Raw genomic sequence first — 18743 nt, forward strand, 5'->3', positions numbered from 1 at the left:
CAGAACGTAACAGAACAGAACAGAACGTAACAGAACAGAACGTAACAGAACAGAATGTAACAGAACGTAACAGAACAGAACAGAACGTAACAGAACAGAACAGAACAGAACTCTATTGTGCAACTCTGATATGGAAATGTACCTAGTTTACATCGTGAGGGAAGCCTATTCCTCATATCACATTGGGAGATGTTGTGAGTCTCAAATTGTACCATTTTCCCTATATAGTGCAGTACTTTTGACTAGGACCCATAGGGTTTTGGTCAAAAGTAGTGAACTATATAGGGAATAGAAGTGCCCTATATAGGGAATAGGGTGCCATTCTCCTTACCTTCATAGGTACAGTAGTAGAAGACATTGAGAGCCTCCACAGCCTTCTCCCCTCTCTGCTTGCAGCCAAAGATCAGGTCAATCCACTCATGGAGGTGAGAGGACACATGCTCACACTCCTACACAATATTGGGACAAATGCATTTGTAAAAGGAAATGTATTTGATTACTTGATTAAAATGTGTCCAATCAGAGAGTGCAGCATGGCTGTGGGGGTTGCACCAGTGTTTCCCCAAAAAAATGTTTTCCAGGCGGGAGGCCTCACCAGAGCCTTCCTGTGTTTCCTGATGAAGTCTTCTCTAGACAAGGCCCATTGTGGTAACAGAACATCAGTCACATTGTCCTGGGTCATCTGCAGACTGCCCAGGTCAAACCCTGCAGTAAACAGACACAGAGACAGTCAATCCTTCCTCAGCTACATAAACAGAGTATCCAACATTTGGTAGGATACGATGCTCTATTAAACACTACGATAGGCCATATTTATGTTGTGTTTATATATTGTGTAACATAAGTTAACATAAATCGTTGAATTCCACTTAGGGTGCTTTTGGAAATGCACTCTGGAAATCTCCTTAGATTTTAGAACACTCTGGTTTGACAGTGCCAGAGCAGAATAATTGATTCGTTAATTGATGAATCCGAGAGCAATACGCTCTGAATTTACGAACGGACAATCTGACAATGTTCTGAATTTACGAATGGCCCAGAGTGACACTCCAGAGTGAGTTCGCTAACACAGCCTTTATTCTTCCTCATTTGAAGGGAACACAGCCTTAGTCTTCCTCATGTGAAGGGAACACAGCCTTAGTCTTCCTCACGTGAAGGGAACACAGCCTTAGTCTTCCTCACGTGAAGGGAACACAGTCTTAGTCTTCCTCACGTGAATGGAACACAGCATTAGTCTTCCTCACGTGAAGATCACACACAGCCTTAGTTTTCCCTCACGTGAAGTGGAGTGCTACTCACCGTTGATGTTCTGCAGGAACTCTGGAAAGTAGAAGAACTCAGGGATGAGCTCTTTGACGTCAGCGGGGCTCTCCATGCGAGCCTGCCAGGCTGCTGCTACAGAGTGGAACTGACGGTCTGCACAGTCAAACCTGCAACACACACAGCCAGGAAGCACACAGTTCAAATGGAACAGTCACACACACACACACACCTTGAAGTAGTGTTAGATTAATACTTTACACCCTCATACAACTTCAAACACTACCACACTCCCTTCCACAGCTCCATACACCCTGATACACACTCGTGTCTTCACACAACCCAATATACACCCACATCCACACACGCCCTGCAAGATGTGGAGGGTGGTGAAGGGGTTACTGTACCCTGCCCCCCTGCAAGATGTGGAGGGTGGTGAAGGGGTTACTGTACCCTGCCCCCCTGCAAGATGTGGAGGGTGGTGAAGGGGTTACTGTACCCTGCCCCCCTGCAAGATGTGGAGGGTGGTGAAGGGGTTACAGTACCTGCCGCTCTGCAGCTGGATGTGGAGGGTGGTGAAGGGTTCCATTCGGATCATGTAGTGCATGACTCCTGCTGCGTTAGAGTAGTGTGTTCCATAGTGGAACTTATCTATCGTGCCGGTTGAGTCCTCAAAGCTCTCATACCTGATCAGACAAGATGATGAAAATGGTGCCATGCATTAATAGGAATCACAATGACTTAAACATTAAACACATGCAGTAACAAAGTGTATTTGTGGAGCATGTATACTGTGTATAATACTCGTCATAATAAACCAGACTAAATGCAGATAACACAACAGATATAATAGGGTAAGCTTGTGTTTTAAGAGAACTGGAGATGATGTAGGCTGAGTCCCAAATGGCACCCTATTCCCTACATAGTGCACTACTTTTGACCGGAGCCACCTATTCCCTGGTTCAAAATGGTGACATACATAGGGAATAGGGTGCCACCTGGGACAGAGCTCTGGAGTTCTCTGTGTGAGGTTACTGCAGTACTCACTTCTCCCTGACGTTCTGTGCGTGGCGGGAGTTGACTACTCCGACGGGTTTAGACAGGTCTCTGAACACGGCTGGGTCCTCCAGGTCCAGAACTGGAGAGGTGTAGTCACTCAGCACCCATGGGAACTGGACACAACCCAACACAGAGACACCATTAGATTACACTGGACTACAGCATAAATGCTGTTAGTTCGTCTGTTCCTGCATTCATTCATAGATTCAATGATTCGTTCATTCATTTATTCTTCTGTCCATTCATTCGTTCATTCATTTATTCCTTTGTTCATTCATTCATTCATTCATTCGTTAATTCATTCATTCCGTGGTCCTCTGTAGCTCAGCTGGTAGAGCACGGCGCTTATAACGCCAAGGTAGTGGGTTCGATCCCCGGGACCACCCATACACAAAAAAATATAAATAATAATGTATGCACGCATGACTGTAAGTCGCTTTGGATAAAAGCGTCTGCTAAATGGCATATTATTATTATTATATTATTCCTCCATCCATCCATCCATTCCTCCCTCACTCACTCACTGGTTTACTGGACAGGGACTTACCACAGGGTACTGAGACAGGTCGTTGTAGGTACGTCCAGAGATGGTGTTCAGTTGCATCAGATATTCAAAGTTGGAAATCTCTCTGCATACCCATCTCTAATGACACACACAAACAGCAGCTTCCTCTTAGTTTAGCAGACATTTCTGACACATCATCATCTGAGACTCATTCAATAACATATTACTGAGGTAATATAGTTTTCTATTGTAACACACAGGTTGCATCCCAAATGGCACCCTATTTCCTACATAGTGCACTGCTTTTGCACCACAGCCCTATGGACCCTGGTCAAAAGTAGTGCACTATATAGGGAATAGGGTGTCATTTTGGGATGCAGTCAGAGTTATCAGCTGTACCTGTGTGAGTCCAGAAGCCTTGAGGAGCTCCTGAGGAGAGCGGGAGCCGAAATAGAAGAGGTTGGGGGGCCGCAGCCCCAGGATCCTAGAGTACACCATGTTCCTCACCTGGGGGGTCGGGGACAGGTTATAGATGTCTCTTACAGTGGTCCTTTTCAAATCACTTCACATTATCATTACCATTGGTGTCAAATAATGATACAATTCCACATCTTTCACAGGTATTGAGGTCAACACTGTGGTACAAAGACAGTGGAGGCTGGTGCCACTTTAAAATCGGAGGACGGGCTCGGCTGGAAACGGAATGAATGGAATGGTATCAGACACAAAGACATGGTTTCTTTGTGTTTGATACCAATACATTCCCTCCATTCCAGCCATTACTAGGAGCCGTCCTCCCCTCATTAGCCTTCATTAGCCTTCTGTTGTATTTTTGACTTTATGTTTTTTACCCCATATGTAACTCTGTGTTGTTTTTATCGCACTGCTTTGCTTTATCTTGGCCAGGTCGCAGTTGTAAATGAGAACTTGTTCTCAACTGGCTTACCTGGTTAAATAAAGGTGAAAAAAGAAAAAAAAGACCGCAGGCCCTTGAATTGTATCAGTTAGACTAGAGACACACCTTCTTCTTGAAGTTGATGAAGTAGTGTGACTGGTCGATGAAGAACATCTCCACAGCAGAGCGACGCAGGTTGTATCGTCTCAGGTGCACCTCTCTCAGCTGAGACAGGGGCCGCTTGAAATCAAACCCAATTCCTGGATAGAAGACGTTTGTCAACAACAACTCTTTCAGATTAAATTGTATCATGATGTCAGCAGGGACTGTTCTTTAACGTAACCGGAGAATGATGCATACACAAATCCTCTGGACAGATGAAGCCTAGTCCTGGACTAGAAAGCATGCCGAATGGAGAATCTCCATTGATATAGCTTTACGGTCCCAGACTAGGTTTAATCTGTGTCCGGGAAACTGCCCCATAGTGTTCATTGCCAGACGTCTCAGTCCTCACCCTCTTCCGTCTCCTCCTTCTCACTGCTGGCGTCGTAGAAGTAGAGGTGATGTGTGGTGACCTCCAGACGACCCGGAACCACTGCCACGATGGTGATGAGCTCACAGTCCTCCGACAGAACAAGCTTCTCCTTCTGACTGTCGTCCTCCCCCTCCACCCTGACGAACAGATAGACAAAACACTTGTTGTATCAGATGAATATTCCACCACTAGCATTTCTGATTCAACTAACCAAGGGCATGAATATTCCACCACTAGCATTTCTGATTCAACTAACCAAGGGCATGAATATTCCACCACTAGCATTTCTGATTCAACTAACCAAGGGCATGAATATTCCACCACTAGCATTTCTGATTCAACTAACCAAGGGCATGAATATTCCACCACTAGCATTTCTAATTCAAATAACGATGGGTTTGCTGATTATTTTACTAGTTGAATCAGGTGCGGAGATTGATATGTGGAGTGGATAGTGGGTGGAGATCAAGTCACTCACTTGTTGTCCAGAAAGACAATGTCCTCTTCTCCTAACTGGTCGTCCTCCATGTCACTCACTTTGGCCTCCTTGGCAACAGCCAATGGGAGGGGTTCTGAACTGCGAGGGCTATCAGCTCCTGATGTGGAGAGAAGCAGACAGACAATACATTTCTACTGAACCTGAACACTCTCACACACCTATATTACCTGAGCAGAGATTCGTGATGATTATTATATATATTTTTTAATGATGTTGTTAAGTTTAAAATGCCCAACTAATTTTCCAATCTTGGGAAAATAAAGGTCTTCTAATCTAATTTAATCGAATGTTACCTGAACACAGATTTTAAACACATCTTCAAAACGCAGCAGTGCCCTGAGCTAACCTGCACACGAAAACAGAACACCTACCAATTTAAGTTTGGAAACTTGCTTCTGCTCAACGAAAGCAATTTACTGAAATGTTGTAGACATGACTACAACGTCATAACACGGCAAGCACATTAACTCCTAGCATGCGATGTATATTTCTCATCTCATAAGGCATACCCATATTGTCTCTGGAGGCGCTGGCTTCCAGGTGAGCGTCATAGTGGTAGTTGGGCACCAGTTTCAGACGCATCTTAGAATACGTCTCCGCACTGGACAACTTCCATTTCACCTCTAGTGGGACTCTGAGGTAGAAATCACAGTAGATTCTGGTCAGGCACAAAGCACCACAACAAAGCTTACAATGTGACATTAGTGGTTGAGTCCATCCGGTTTAGGGCAAAGCTTCCATTATATGTTGATCTAGGGTCAGTTTTGCACTTTAACCCCTAATGGTTAAAGGAGTTGTTCACTATTTTGCCACATGATGTTAGATGGTTCCTCACCTTGAAAGTAACCTATGAGCCAGGAGAAACTGTAATCCAGGGTTCAGTTTTCTTTAAACAGCCATTACAAACTTAAGCTAACTTTAGGCACCACTAGCTAAAAATCAATGGAAGTGATGGGGGCATGTGAGCATGTATTATAAAAAAAAAAAAAGGCCAAATCATCTTTAATTAAAATCAAATTAAATGTGGAGTTGATTTCAGGTGATTTGGAGAGTTTTGATTTGCAGACGCTTGTAACGCCAGGGTAGTGGGTTCGATCCCCGGGACCACCCATATGTAAAAATGTATGCACACATGACTGTAAGTCGCTTTGGATAAAAGCGTCTGCTAAATGGCATATTATATTATTATATATTATATTATATATTATATATTATATTATTATTATATATATTATATTTTTTGCTAGCGGTGGGTAAAGTTTGCTGAAGTTTGTAATGGCGGATTAAAGAAAACTGCACCATGGATGACAGTTTATCCTGGTGGCCCATAGACTACTTTCAGGGTGAGGAACCATCTAACATCATGTTGTAAAATTGTGAACTACTCCTTTAATGTTAGGACATGGGGAAGGTAACCAGAGCCTAGATATACGCCTTACGGCAACAGATAGATATAAAAGACACATAGAGATAAGGTCTGTACTACTTTTAGGATCTGACCAGAGCGCTATGGGCCTTGGTCAAAAGTAGTGCACTACCTAGTGAATAGGGTGCCATTTGGGCCGCACACACAGATACAGATACGATAGAGTCAGACCTGTGTGCCCAGGCCCCTCTCTCGCTTGTGAGCAGCCTGCGGAGGGACTTCCAGTGGCGCCACACCACCCCCTGCTGGCCGGAGCTCTGTTTCTGACCACTGTGGTAACGGCTGTTTTCACTGCGTACCCGCCTCAGGTACGGGTCCAATATCACCTCCTGTATGAGCCCCCCACACACACACACAGACCCCCCCCCACCCCACACACACACACACACACACAGACCCCCCCCCCCCCACACACACACACAGACCCCCCCCACCCCACACACACACACACACACAGACCCCCCCCACCCCCCCCACACACACATACACACACAGAAATACCTGTAGGTTAGTGACCAATCAGCAATACAAGCACAAACCAAGTTCTACTGGGTTGATAATACACTGCCTCAAAATACCTCTAGATCACCATATAATCATGAATACAGTAGAACTAGATACTAAATAAAACAACGTTTCAAGCCACATAATATTGACTTGATATTGATGTCATAATAGAGGTCATTTCATAAATGGACACGAGTGGGCTGTACTAGGACTTCATTAGAGTTCCACCAAAGAGTCTGTCTGAGGATGACAAATGCTACTAGCATCATTTACCTGGAACTTGTCTTTGCTGTAGGCCCGCTCTTTGTCCCGCTGTATGGCAGTGCTCATCAGGTCATCAAAGCATGAGTTCCAGAAGTTAGACATGAGGTCATGACTCTTGCCAAACGTATCCAGTTCATACTGCTCCATGGTGGGCTGCACCTACACATTACATACAGTAATGTTATATACCACCTACACATTACATACAGTAATGTTATATACCACCTACACATTACATACACACATTATATAGTATATTATATAGTATATTAGTATATTAGTATATAGTATATTATATAGTAATTATACAGTAATGTTATATACTACCTATACATTATATACAGTAATATTCTATACTACCTATACATTATATACAGTAATGTTATATACCACCTACACATTATATACAATCATGTTATATACCACCTACACATTATATACAGTAATGTTATATACTACCTATACATTATATACAGTAATATTATATACTACCTATACATTATATACAGTCATGTTAAATACCACCTACACATTATATACAGTAATGTTATATACTACCTATACATTATATACAGTAATATTATATACTACCTATACATTATATACAGTAATATCCTATACCACCTACACATTATATACAGTCATGTTATATACCACCTACACATTATATACAGTAATATTATATACTACCTATACATTATATACAGTAATATTATATACTACCTATACATTATATACAGTAATATTATATACTACCTATACATTATATACAGTAATGTTATATAACACCTATACATTATATACAGTAATATTATATACTACCTATACATTATATACAGTAATGTTATATACCACCTATACATTATATAGATTAATATTATATACTACCTATAATAATAGTAATGTTATATACCACCTATACATTATATATGGACATAATGCTAACATAAGCTGATAAACGGCCACACACGCACACGAGCATGCACGAACAGACACACACACACACACACACACACACACACACACACACACACACACACACACACACACACAGACACACAGACACACAGACACACACACACACAGACAGACAGACAGACAGACAGACACACAGACACACACAGACACACACAGACACACACAGACACACACACACACACAGACCGACACACACACAGACCGACACACACAAACTGTTGCTCAAAGACTGGGAGCATAAGTCAAAACTGGGCTCTACTGCCAGATCTATGACATGCTAATATATTCTGTAATTTCTATATACAAGAGATCTAAACAAAACAGATTTATGATTATACACTGTCACACACATTCATAATAAATCCTCAGCTGAACTGAGGGGGAGACGTCTGTTTGGCTTCATATCATCAAACCTCTTGGTCTGCTAGGTGGCTTCTCTTCCATTACATTCACACGGTAAAGAGAAGGTAAACATTCAGATTCTGTTCTCATTTCTAAACTGGGAGAGGAGTCACTCTCTTGGGGAAAAAGTCCCGGTCTTCCATCCACGTACCTCCAGTGTGTAGACTAGGGGGTAAATAATGAGAGGAGAACCAGAGAACACAATGCGGATGACACTGAACAGACAGATTATCTGTCCCTGGTTTAGAAAGAAGGATGCCTCAGCCTGTCTAGAAATACTAGCCTGAGACAAGAGACAAAACAGCAACACCGCATTCAGTAGCAGCACCTACAGAATCAGTTCAGTTCCTGAACTAAAGAAGAGAAGTGTACAAGCTAATGTTTTTAGCCTGTCCAGGGACGACCAAGGGACTACGGAGGAAAACGAGCTGTCCAGCTAACTACGGCACTGTCTGAGACGTTGATTATAATGCATTGTCCGAGGCCTGTGTGGTCCAGCCGTTACAGCACACATGTATGCCAGACTCGGCATGGGTTCGAATCCGTCCCACTGCCCTTTGACTCACCCTTCCCCGTCTTTCCAACCACTTACTATCTCTTCAATAAAACAAACTCAACCATTAAAGAAAGCAGTGGGACTGACCCACTCATTAAGAAAATACATTTATTAGTCATTGTCTGTGTGAAATAAATCAGGTCCCAAATAACACACTATTCTCTTCATACCCCCATAGATGGCTTAGCTGACAACGTCACCAAAACCATGTGCACACTTCAAATGGGGCAGAAGGCCGTGTGATGTTGTGATTCTGGATGGTCCGATGGCTAGCAACAATGACAAGAAGCTGCCATGTGGGGAATCGTAGGTGGCTCGTTTCAGCTAGTTTTATCTTGTTCTTGATACCATGTTTTGTTTTGTTTTTAGGTGTTTTGACTGATGTCCCGTCTATGCTAATACGGCTCAAATTCCCTAGCTAGCTAACCAACAACTGTAACGAAGGATTTTAGAAATAAAAAGTGCTTATCGTGCAAATGTATATTCAGCTTCAATAAACATTGGAGACAAAATATAGTTGTAATATGTTGTCAACAATCTAAGCCAACCCCGTCTGTTTTTCCCCAATAGTTGCGCACGCGTTGGTTTTGTTGCTAAACAACCAACCCGTCTATAAGGCCCTGGTCAAAAGTAGTGCACTATATAGGGAATAGGGTGCCATTTGGGACACTATTCCCTATATAAACAAGAAGATCCATTAAATGAAGGTTGAGTAGTACTGACGTGGCGTTGGTAGAAGTCTAACCACTCTACTGTATGGCAGTAGCTCTGGAGGTCCTGGGCGAAGGTGGAGCTGCCGTTGGTGACTGGCAGGCTGGGCAGCAGGCCGTGCAGGGTCACGGGGTCAGCGTGTTGGTCCAGGAGGGTACGCACGATGGGCACCAGCTGAGAAAAAGTCTCTGTGTGCCCTCCGTTGGGGCCCGCCTTTAAAAAAACAACAAAAAAAACACCTTACTGTTGTACTTGTCTTTCTTACACTGGTCTTTATTTACTAGTGTAAAAGGCCGGTGATAAGAATGGAAACACCAGAATAATGGATGTCAAAATAAAAGTTCCATTAAGTCTCAAATTCCATTATGTTCTTACAATAAAATGTCTCACACTAGCACCGATTTAGCAAATAGCTAAAGGAAAGTTTTAATTGCAATGACTATGTTATGTGGTTGTCTTACCTCTAGCTTAGTTGAATGCACTGATTTTAAGTCGCTCTGGATAAAGGTGGTCTGTTAAATGACCAAAATGTAAAACATAAATGTACCTCCATTACCCCGCCGGGCCACAGGGGGGCGCCTAGTCGCCCCAGCAGGAAGCACACCTCTTCCCAGCCCAGAGACAGAACTGTCTGCAGGAGGCTGTGGAGTTTAACGCAGGCCATTACAGACACCTGGGGAGAGAGGGAGGGAGCGGGAGAGAGAGAGAGAGAGAGAGAGAGAGAGAGAGAGGAAGGAAGGAAGGACAGAGAGAGAGAGGACAGAGAGAGAGTGAGTGAGCGAGCGAGAGAGAGAGAGAGATAAATTCTTTGGTCAAAAAGCAAATTAGGCTCCACTTCAAAAGTACTCTCATAGGTCTTAAATTCAACAGTCCCAGTAAACGTTTCATCAGTACACAAACCTAATAGTATTATTCCTCAGCTGATTGATTTTTGAAGTGGGGTACTGGAGCAATACTAACAAAAACACACAACAGCAATTCAAGTTGATGGAAAAAGATTTCCTCATATATTTTTGTTTTTGTTTTTTTATAACTCTTTGGACCATTTATTTATGACCACTTGATCCCACACTCCTACAGTAGGTCCGGAGTGCCAAATGGCACCCTATTTCCTACATAGTGCACAACCTTTGCCCAGAAAGTAGTGCACTAGGTAGGGAATAGGGGACCATTTGGGACGCAGCTCAGCAGTAGTTATAACTCAAGAGAGGAGCTGCCCCATCCTACACAACACTCCCTGGGAGGAACGCTAGCTATGTCTCTGTGCACTGATAGATAACCATAGAAGGACTGGTATTGTAAACACACTTTCCCTCAAAAGGTCTATCAAACCTAACCTTTATTTGATAGTAAACGTGCACCGACAGACAAGAGCATTGGGATTGGTCCCACAACATTTGGAGTTTAAAGTTTCAAACCCATGCTTTGACTAAATGCCCTCAATGGATGTAGTTTGGAGAAAGAAGTTGATTCCCAAATGGCTCTCTACTCCACCCCCTATTCCAGCCTATGGGCCCTGGTCAAACCGAGTACACTATATAGGGAATATGGTGCCATTTGGGACACAGCCAGAGTTTGAGACAGTCCAGGGCTGGTGGGCGTAGCGTAACATAGGTGACTGACCTGTGAGTCCTGTTGCTGGATGTAGCCGGTGATGATGCGCAGGCCGATCTGAGCCATCTCTCTGAGTTCCACAACCCCGGGGGTAACAGGGGTGCTGTGCCAGGCCTGTAGTCGGTCCAGCAGATTCACCACCCCCTCAAAGATCTACAACGACAACACACCTGTGAACAATCTACAATACATTTGAATTCAATTCGATTCCCACAAGGGGCAATTATGTAGGCATGAGTGAAGATACGTGGAAACAACATATAGCAATGAACATAGATGATAACTCAACTGTCAAGACCTGTTACCACACGGTTAATGACATAGCTAGAACATTCTTCAAAACAGTAACCAAGCTAAAGCAAAACATGCAAGACACATCCACTGACATTAAACACACATACCTTCACAATAACAGGAAGTAGCTGTACCATTAATACATGTAACTGCATGTAAATCTAAAATGTAATCTACGTAATCCCCGAAAATGTATTATTTATCATGAGAGGACCATTAACAACAACTAGTAATGCTGCTTACTCTAAGAAAGGTTCAAATCTCACCTTTCTGGTAAAAATAGTTATACATTGCTGAGGTGTAGTCACTTTCAAGGACACAAGCTCAAATACACAGTACAAATATGATACAAATATGAAAATATGAAATATCTTATGATGCATTTCTTATTCAACAGAACTGTATGAATAAGGCTTGAAATTACTTATATGCTTTCTAAATATAGTATAATCAGATTATAAAACCACTAACTATAAGATTTAATTTCCTTACAACTGTAAAATACATATTTGTATTTTTAGTGTTACAGAAAATGTGCATATTGTCTAAAGGTCTCCCTTGATCAAAACATCTGCCCCCATCGCTGTGAATGACACACAGAGCTTTAGCTTGGCTTCCTGAACTCGTTAGGAACTCGCCTTTCGTCTCATATTAATCTTGTCCATCTATGACAGGGTTGCCCAACCCTGTTCCCAGAGAACTACCCTCCTGATTAAATGGTAGGAGGGACATCCCAGCTTCAAGTGGTTTCAGATTTCACATCCTACGTTACACAGGCGCAAAAAAATTAACTACTGTGTCCGTGGGAACCAGGGCTAATGTTCAATGCAAGCCATTTCGATCTACGGTGTCCACAGATGGATTTCTAAGTGAAAATGTCAGTCGGAACCGGTACCAGAAACACGCAGGTCCCCTAAACAGGAGACTTTACATCTAAGAGGTGAGCATTCATTTCCTGCAATCAAGTGCAGACATCCTCAACCTATGGTTTATATAGTGGACAGTTTGACAAACTCTCATCTCAGTGGCACGTACTCATATCCATAGTCCCTCTTTCTCAGGTGTTGGGTAGAAAGGTCAACCCTATGCAAAAGGAGACCACCAGATCACGGATTTTACACTCCCAAATAATTGAGCATGGTTGATATTGTCTGCATCCAAAATGGCACCCTATTCCCTACATAGTGCACTACTTTTGACCAGAGCGCTATGGGGTCCTGGTCAAAAGTAGTGCATTACATAGAAATATGGTGCCATTTGAGATGCAGACAACGTTTGGACCACGGTGCAGTACTGTACCTTCTCGCTCCACAGTGCCTGGTTGTCTGTTCCCTCTGAGAAGAGGAAGTCCTGGAGCAGCCTGAGAAGGCGGAGCAGACTGGGGAAGAATGGCAGAAACACACCCTGGGAGTCCCTCAGGTCTGACAGAGAAGACTCCAGCATCATCTCTAACAGACTGAGAGACAAAAAGACAGTTAACATTTAGGGCTACATTTTCCTCACCCAAAACAGCACAGAACTGCAAAAATAGTTAAGTTAAGTTTTTTTCACTTTCCTCAAGTCTTTCTGTAGCTGATGTGTGTAAGACCTTTAAACAGGTTAACATTCACAAGGCCGCAGGGTCAGACAGATTACCAGGACACATACTCAGAGCCTGGTGACCAGCTGGCAACTGTCTTCACTGATCATGTTCAACCTCTCTCTGACCCAGTCTGTAATACATACATGTTTCAAGCAGACCACCATAGTCCCTGTGCCCAAGAACGCCAAGGTAACCTGTCTAAATGACTATCGCCCCGTAGCACTCACATCTGTAGACATGAAATGCTTTGAAAGGCTGGTCATGGCTCACATCAACACCATCAACCCAGACACCCTGGACCCACTCCAATTCGCATACTGCCCCAACAGATCCACAGATGATGCAATCTCTATTGCACTCCACACTGCCCTCTCCCACCTGGACAAGAGGAACACCTATGTGAGAATGCTGTTCATTGACTATAGCTCATCGTTCAACACCATAGTGCCCTCGAAGCTCATCACTAAGCTAAGGACCCTGGGACTGAACACCTCCCTCTGCAACTGGATCCAGGACTTCCTGCCGGGCCGCCCCCAGGTGGTGAGGGTAGGCAACAACACATCTACCACACTGACCCTCAACACAGGGGCCCCTCAGGTGTACTGTACTCCCCTCCTGTACTCCCTGTTCGCCTAAGACTGCGTGGCCGCGCACGACTCAAACACCATCATTACGTTTTCTGACGACACGACGGTGGTAGGCCTGATCACCGACGACGATGAGACAGCCTATAGGGAGGCGGTCAGAGACCTGGCAGTGTGGTATCAGGACAACAAAATCTCCCTCAACTTCAGCAACACAAAGGAGCTGATCGTTGACTACAGGAAACGGAGGGCCGAGCACGCCCCCATTCACATCGACGGGGCTGTAGTGGAGCGGGTCAAGAGCTTCCAGTTCCTTGGTGTCCACATCACTAAGGAATTAACATGGTCCACACACACCAACACAGTTGTGAAGGAGGCACGACAACACCTCTTCCCCCTCAGGAGGCTGAAAAGATTAGGCATGGGCCCTCAGATCCTCAAAAAGCTCTACAGCTGCACCATTGAGAGCATCCTGACTGGCTGCTTCTGACAGCAAGGCGCTACAGAGGTTAGTGCCTACGGCCCAGTACATCACTGAGGCCGAGCTTCCTGCCATCCAGGACCTCTATACCAGGCGGTGTCAGAGGAAGGCCCTAGAAAGAGGAAGGCCCTAGAAATTGTAAAAGACTCCAGCCACCCAAGTCACAGACTGTTCTCTCTGCTATCGCACGGCAAGCGTTACCAATGCACCAAGTCTGGAACCAACAGCACCCTGAACAGCTTCTACCCGCAAGCCATAAGACTGCTAAATAGTTAACCAAATAGCTACCCGGACTATCTGCATTGACCCTTTTTGCACTAACTCTTTTGACTCATCACATACGCTGCTGCTACTGTTTATTATCTATCCTGTTGCCTAGTCACTTTAACCTATATGAACATAGCTACCTCAATGTCCTCGTACCCCTGCACATGGACTCGGTACTGGTACCCCGTGTATACAGCCTAGTTAGCATTACTGTGTATTTATTCCTCTTATTTATCTCTCTGACCTGTTGGGAAGGGCCCGTCAGTCAGCATTTTACTGTTAGGCTACACCTGCTGTTTACCAAGCAGGTGACAAATACAATTGGATTTGAAGTCACCTTAATGAATCTGTATACTGACATCAGACAGAGGGAGTTGCATATCAATGACAGTGGGAGTGACTAACTGGCTGGCTGGCTGGCTGGCTGACTAACTGACTGGCTAACTGACTGGCTGACTAACTGGCTGGCTGGCTGACTAACTGACTGGCTAACTGACTGGCTGACTAACTGAATAGCTGACTGACTGACTGACTGGCTGACTGAATAGCTGACTGACTAACTAACTAACTAACTGAATAGCTGACTGGCTGGCTGGCTGTCGACCGACTGACTGGCTGACCTGCATTTGATATCGTCAGGCGGGCGGACCAGTTGGCAGGAGGAGCCCAGCTTGGTGAGGACAGAGAAGACCTGTCCCCTCTCCCGCCACACGGCGTCCTCCCCCCCCTCCGCCCCACTGCCTCTCCACAGCACAGAGAACACCATGTTAGTCAGCAGGTTACACAGCTCCTCCTCTGGTGTCTGCTGAAAGGACGACACACACATCATAATCACAGTTACACACACATCATAATCACAGTTACACACACACACACACACACACATCATAATCACAGTTACACACACACAACACACATCATAATCACAGTTACACACACACAACACACATCATAATCACAGTTACACACAACACACATCATAATCACAGTTACACACACGCAACACACATCATAATCACAGTTACACACACACATCATAATCACAGTTACACACACACACACATCATCATCACAGTTACACACACATCATCATCACAGTTACACACACACACATCATAATCACAGTTACACACACACACACATCATCATCACAGTTACACACACACATCATAATCACAGTTACACACACACACATCATCATCACAGTTACACACACACATCATAATCACAGTTACACACACACACATCATAATCACAGTTACACACACACACATCATCATCACAGTTACACACACACATCATAATCACAGTTACACACACACACATCATCATCACAGTTACACACACACATCATAATCACAGTTACACACACACACATCATAATCACAGTTACACACACACACATCATCATCACAGTTACACACACACATCATAATCACAGTTACACAAACACACATCATCATCACAGTTACACACACACATCATAATCACAGTTACACACACACACATCATAATCACAGTTACACACACAGTTACAGTACATTGGTTTGGAGACGGACTAAACCACGTCGGCAGAGCCGTATTCTAGGATATTGGACCGTAGGTTTTCATAGTTTTCTAATTCTCATAATGGCGCTATCCCTCATCACATTCAGTTGAATAGGAGCCATGTATACTGAGCCACGTTGGTTGACTAGGAGCCATGTACACTGAGCCACGTTGGTTGACTAGGAGCCATGTACACTGAGCCACGTTGGTTGAATAGGAGCCATGTACACTGAGCCATGCTGGTTGAATAGGAGCCATGTAGGTTGAGAGTTTTTGGGATGTATTATGTTGGGCTGTGCGACCCCTGCAGATGGGGGTCACAGAGTCTGCCAGACTATCACGGCTCTGCGGCTGTGGACTCTGAAATATGCTTAAAGGTGCTAATACTTGCGGTTTTCTGACTGACACTTTTCCAAAGAATTCGGTTAGCATTCTGAATATGGGACACTTCCCAAAACACAGGTCTTGACTTCATATTCGACAGATTTGGTGCAGTTTATCCAAAAACCACACAACATACCTCCTAGGAATGCTCAGTACCTGTGGTTAGGGTTAAGGTTAGGGCAGGGCAGGGCAGCAGTACCTGTGGGTTGGAGGTGTTGGAGATGGTGTCAGCTGCCTGGGGATCAGTTCCATAGTTGGTGTCGTCCAGCACGTTGGACAGACTAGAGCTCTTCCTGGGTCTCAGATAGGGGAACGGCCGGCTGTGCTCCAGGGGGGAGGGGGTGTCTGCCTGACTACCCCCCGCAGGGGTGTGGTTCCCAGTCTCGCCCCTCATACCCCCCAGCTCCAGCTCAAAGGGCGAGGTGCCGAACGGGGACAGAGGGTGGTAGGGGGCCTCCCCTTGGAGCCGAGTGGAGGGGATGTCCACAGTGTTGGACAAGGAGGACGAGCGGCTCCCCTGCTCCACCGAGTCAAAGTCCTTCAACGTGCCTCCACTGCTGTTAGGGGAAGACTGAGAGAAGTCGGAGAAACCCTCTGAGATATTCCTCCCTCCCAGGCCCTCGCCAGCTCCCCCCTCTTCCTCTTCCTCCTCCGGCGAGGTGTAAGGGAGGAAGACGTCTGTGCGAGCGTCCTGGGAGTCTTCTATGACCATGTTGTGGTCTCTCCTGAGAGGGGAGGAGTTCAACATATAGTAAGTTGTGTGTGCTGAACACATGTTAACTGATATATAGCAGAGGTAAAGAGCTGAACACATGTTAACTGATCTATAGCAGAGGTAAAGAGCTGAACACATGTTAACTGATCTATAACAGGGGTAAAGAGCTGAACACATGTTAACTGATCTATAGGATGGGTAAAGAGCTGAACACATGTTAACTGATCTATAACAGGGGTAAAGAGCTGAACACATGTTAACTGATATATAGCAGAGGTAAAGAGCTGAACACATGTTAACTGATCTATAGGATGGGTAAAGAGCTGAACACATGTTAACTGATATATACAGTGGGGGAAAAAAGTATTTAGTCAGCCACCAATTGTGCAAGTTCTCCCACTTAAAAATATGAGAGAGGCCTGTAATTTTCATCATAGGTACACGTCAACTATGACAGACAAATTGAGAAAAAGAAACCTAGAAAATCACATTGTAGGATTTTTAATGAATTTATTTGCAAATTATGGTGGAAAATAAGTATTTGGTCACCTACAAACAAGCAAGATTTCTGGCTCTCACAGACCTGTAACTTCTTCTTTAAGAGGCTCCTCTGTCCTCCACTCGTTACCTGTATTAATGGCACCTGTTTGAACTTGTTATCAGTATAAAAGACACCTGTCCACAACCGCAAACAGTCACACTCCAAACTCCACTATGGCCAAGACCAAAGAGCTGTCAAAGGACACCAGAAACATAATTGTAGACCTGCACCAGGCTGGGAAGACTGAATCTGCAATAGGTAAGCAGCTTGGTTTGAAGAAATCAACTGTGGGAGCAATTATTAGGAAATGGAAGACATACAAGACCACTGATAATCTCCCTTGATCTGGGGCTCCACGCAAGATCTCACCCCATGGGATCAAAATGATCACAAGAACGGTGAGCAAAAATCCCAGAACCACACGGGGGGGACCTAGTGAATGACCTGCAGAGAGCTGGGACCAAAGTAACAAAGCCTACCATCAGTAACACACTACGCTGCCAGGGACTCAAATCCTGCAGTGCCAGACGTGTCCCCCTGCTTAAGCCAGTACATGTCCAGGCCCGTCTGAAGTTTGCTAGAGTGCATTTGGATGATCCAGAAGAGGATTGGGAGAATGTCATATGGTCAGATGAAACCAAAATATAACTTTTTGGTAAAAACTCAACTCGTCGTGTTTGGAGGACAAAGAATGCTGAGTTGCATCCAAAGAACACCATACCTACTGTGAAGCATGGGGGTGGAAACATCATGCTTTGGGGCTGTTTTTCTGCAAATGGACCAGAATGACTGATCCGTGTAAAGGAAAGAATGAATGGGGCCATGTATCGTGAGATTTTGAGTGAAAACCTCCTTCCATCAGCAAGGGCATTGAAGATGAAACGTGGCTGGGTCTTTCAGCATGACAATGATCCCAAACACACCACCCGGGCAACGAAGGAGTGGCTTCGTAAGAAGCATTTCAAGGTCCTGGAGTGGCCTAGCCAGTCTCCAGATCTCAACCCCATAGAAAATCTTTGGAGGGAGTTGAAAGTCCGTGTTGCCCAGCGACAGCCCCAAAACATCACTGCTCTAGAGGAGATCTGCATGGAGAAATGGTCCAAAAAACGTAGAGAAAACGTTTGACCTGTGTCATT

The 18743-nt window shown here is 44.4% G+C and overlaps 1 protein-coding gene across 1 annotated transcript in view; it reads right to left on the reverse strand.

The window, feature by feature from the left end:
- LOC311139715 (neurobeachin-like protein 2) overlaps window positions 1–18743 on the reverse strand; it is a 99663-nt gene that overhangs the window by 8098 nt on the left and 72822 nt on the right. Inside the window, exons 30-48 of the mRNA XM_084174637.1 lie at window positions 16551–17076; window positions 15040–15224; window positions 12805–12961; window positions 11221–11364; window positions 10145–10270; window positions 9610–9810; window positions 6960–7109; window positions 6351–6508; window positions 5263–5387; window positions 4733–4850; window positions 4234–4391; window positions 3846–3979; window positions 3224–3331; window positions 2867–2962; window positions 2308–2432; window positions 1806–1946; window positions 1300–1430; window positions 596–705; window positions 332–449 (exon numbers count right to left, since the gene is read on the reverse strand). Coding sequence (XP_084030763.1) covers window positions 332–449; window positions 596–705; window positions 1300–1430; window positions 1806–1946; window positions 2308–2432; window positions 2867–2962; window positions 3224–3331; window positions 3846–3979; window positions 4234–4391; window positions 4733–4850; window positions 5263–5387; window positions 6351–6508; window positions 6960–7109; window positions 9610–9810; window positions 10145–10270; window positions 11221–11364; window positions 12805–12961; window positions 15040–15224; window positions 16551–17076 — 3011 coding nt within the window. The remainder of the gene's footprint in view (window positions 1–331; window positions 450–595; window positions 706–1299; window positions 1431–1805; window positions 1947–2307; window positions 2433–2866; window positions 2963–3223; window positions 3332–3845; window positions 3980–4233; window positions 4392–4732; window positions 4851–5262; window positions 5388–6350; window positions 6509–6959; window positions 7110–9609; window positions 9811–10144; window positions 10271–11220; window positions 11365–12804; window positions 12962–15039; window positions 15225–16550; window positions 17077–18743) is intronic.

Source organism: Coregonus lavaretus, assembly GCF_964263955.1.
Source record: "Coregonus lavaretus genome assembly, chromosome: 13".
Classification (NCBI taxonomy): Eukaryota; Metazoa; Chordata; class Actinopteri; order Salmoniformes; family Salmonidae; genus Coregonus; species Coregonus lavaretus.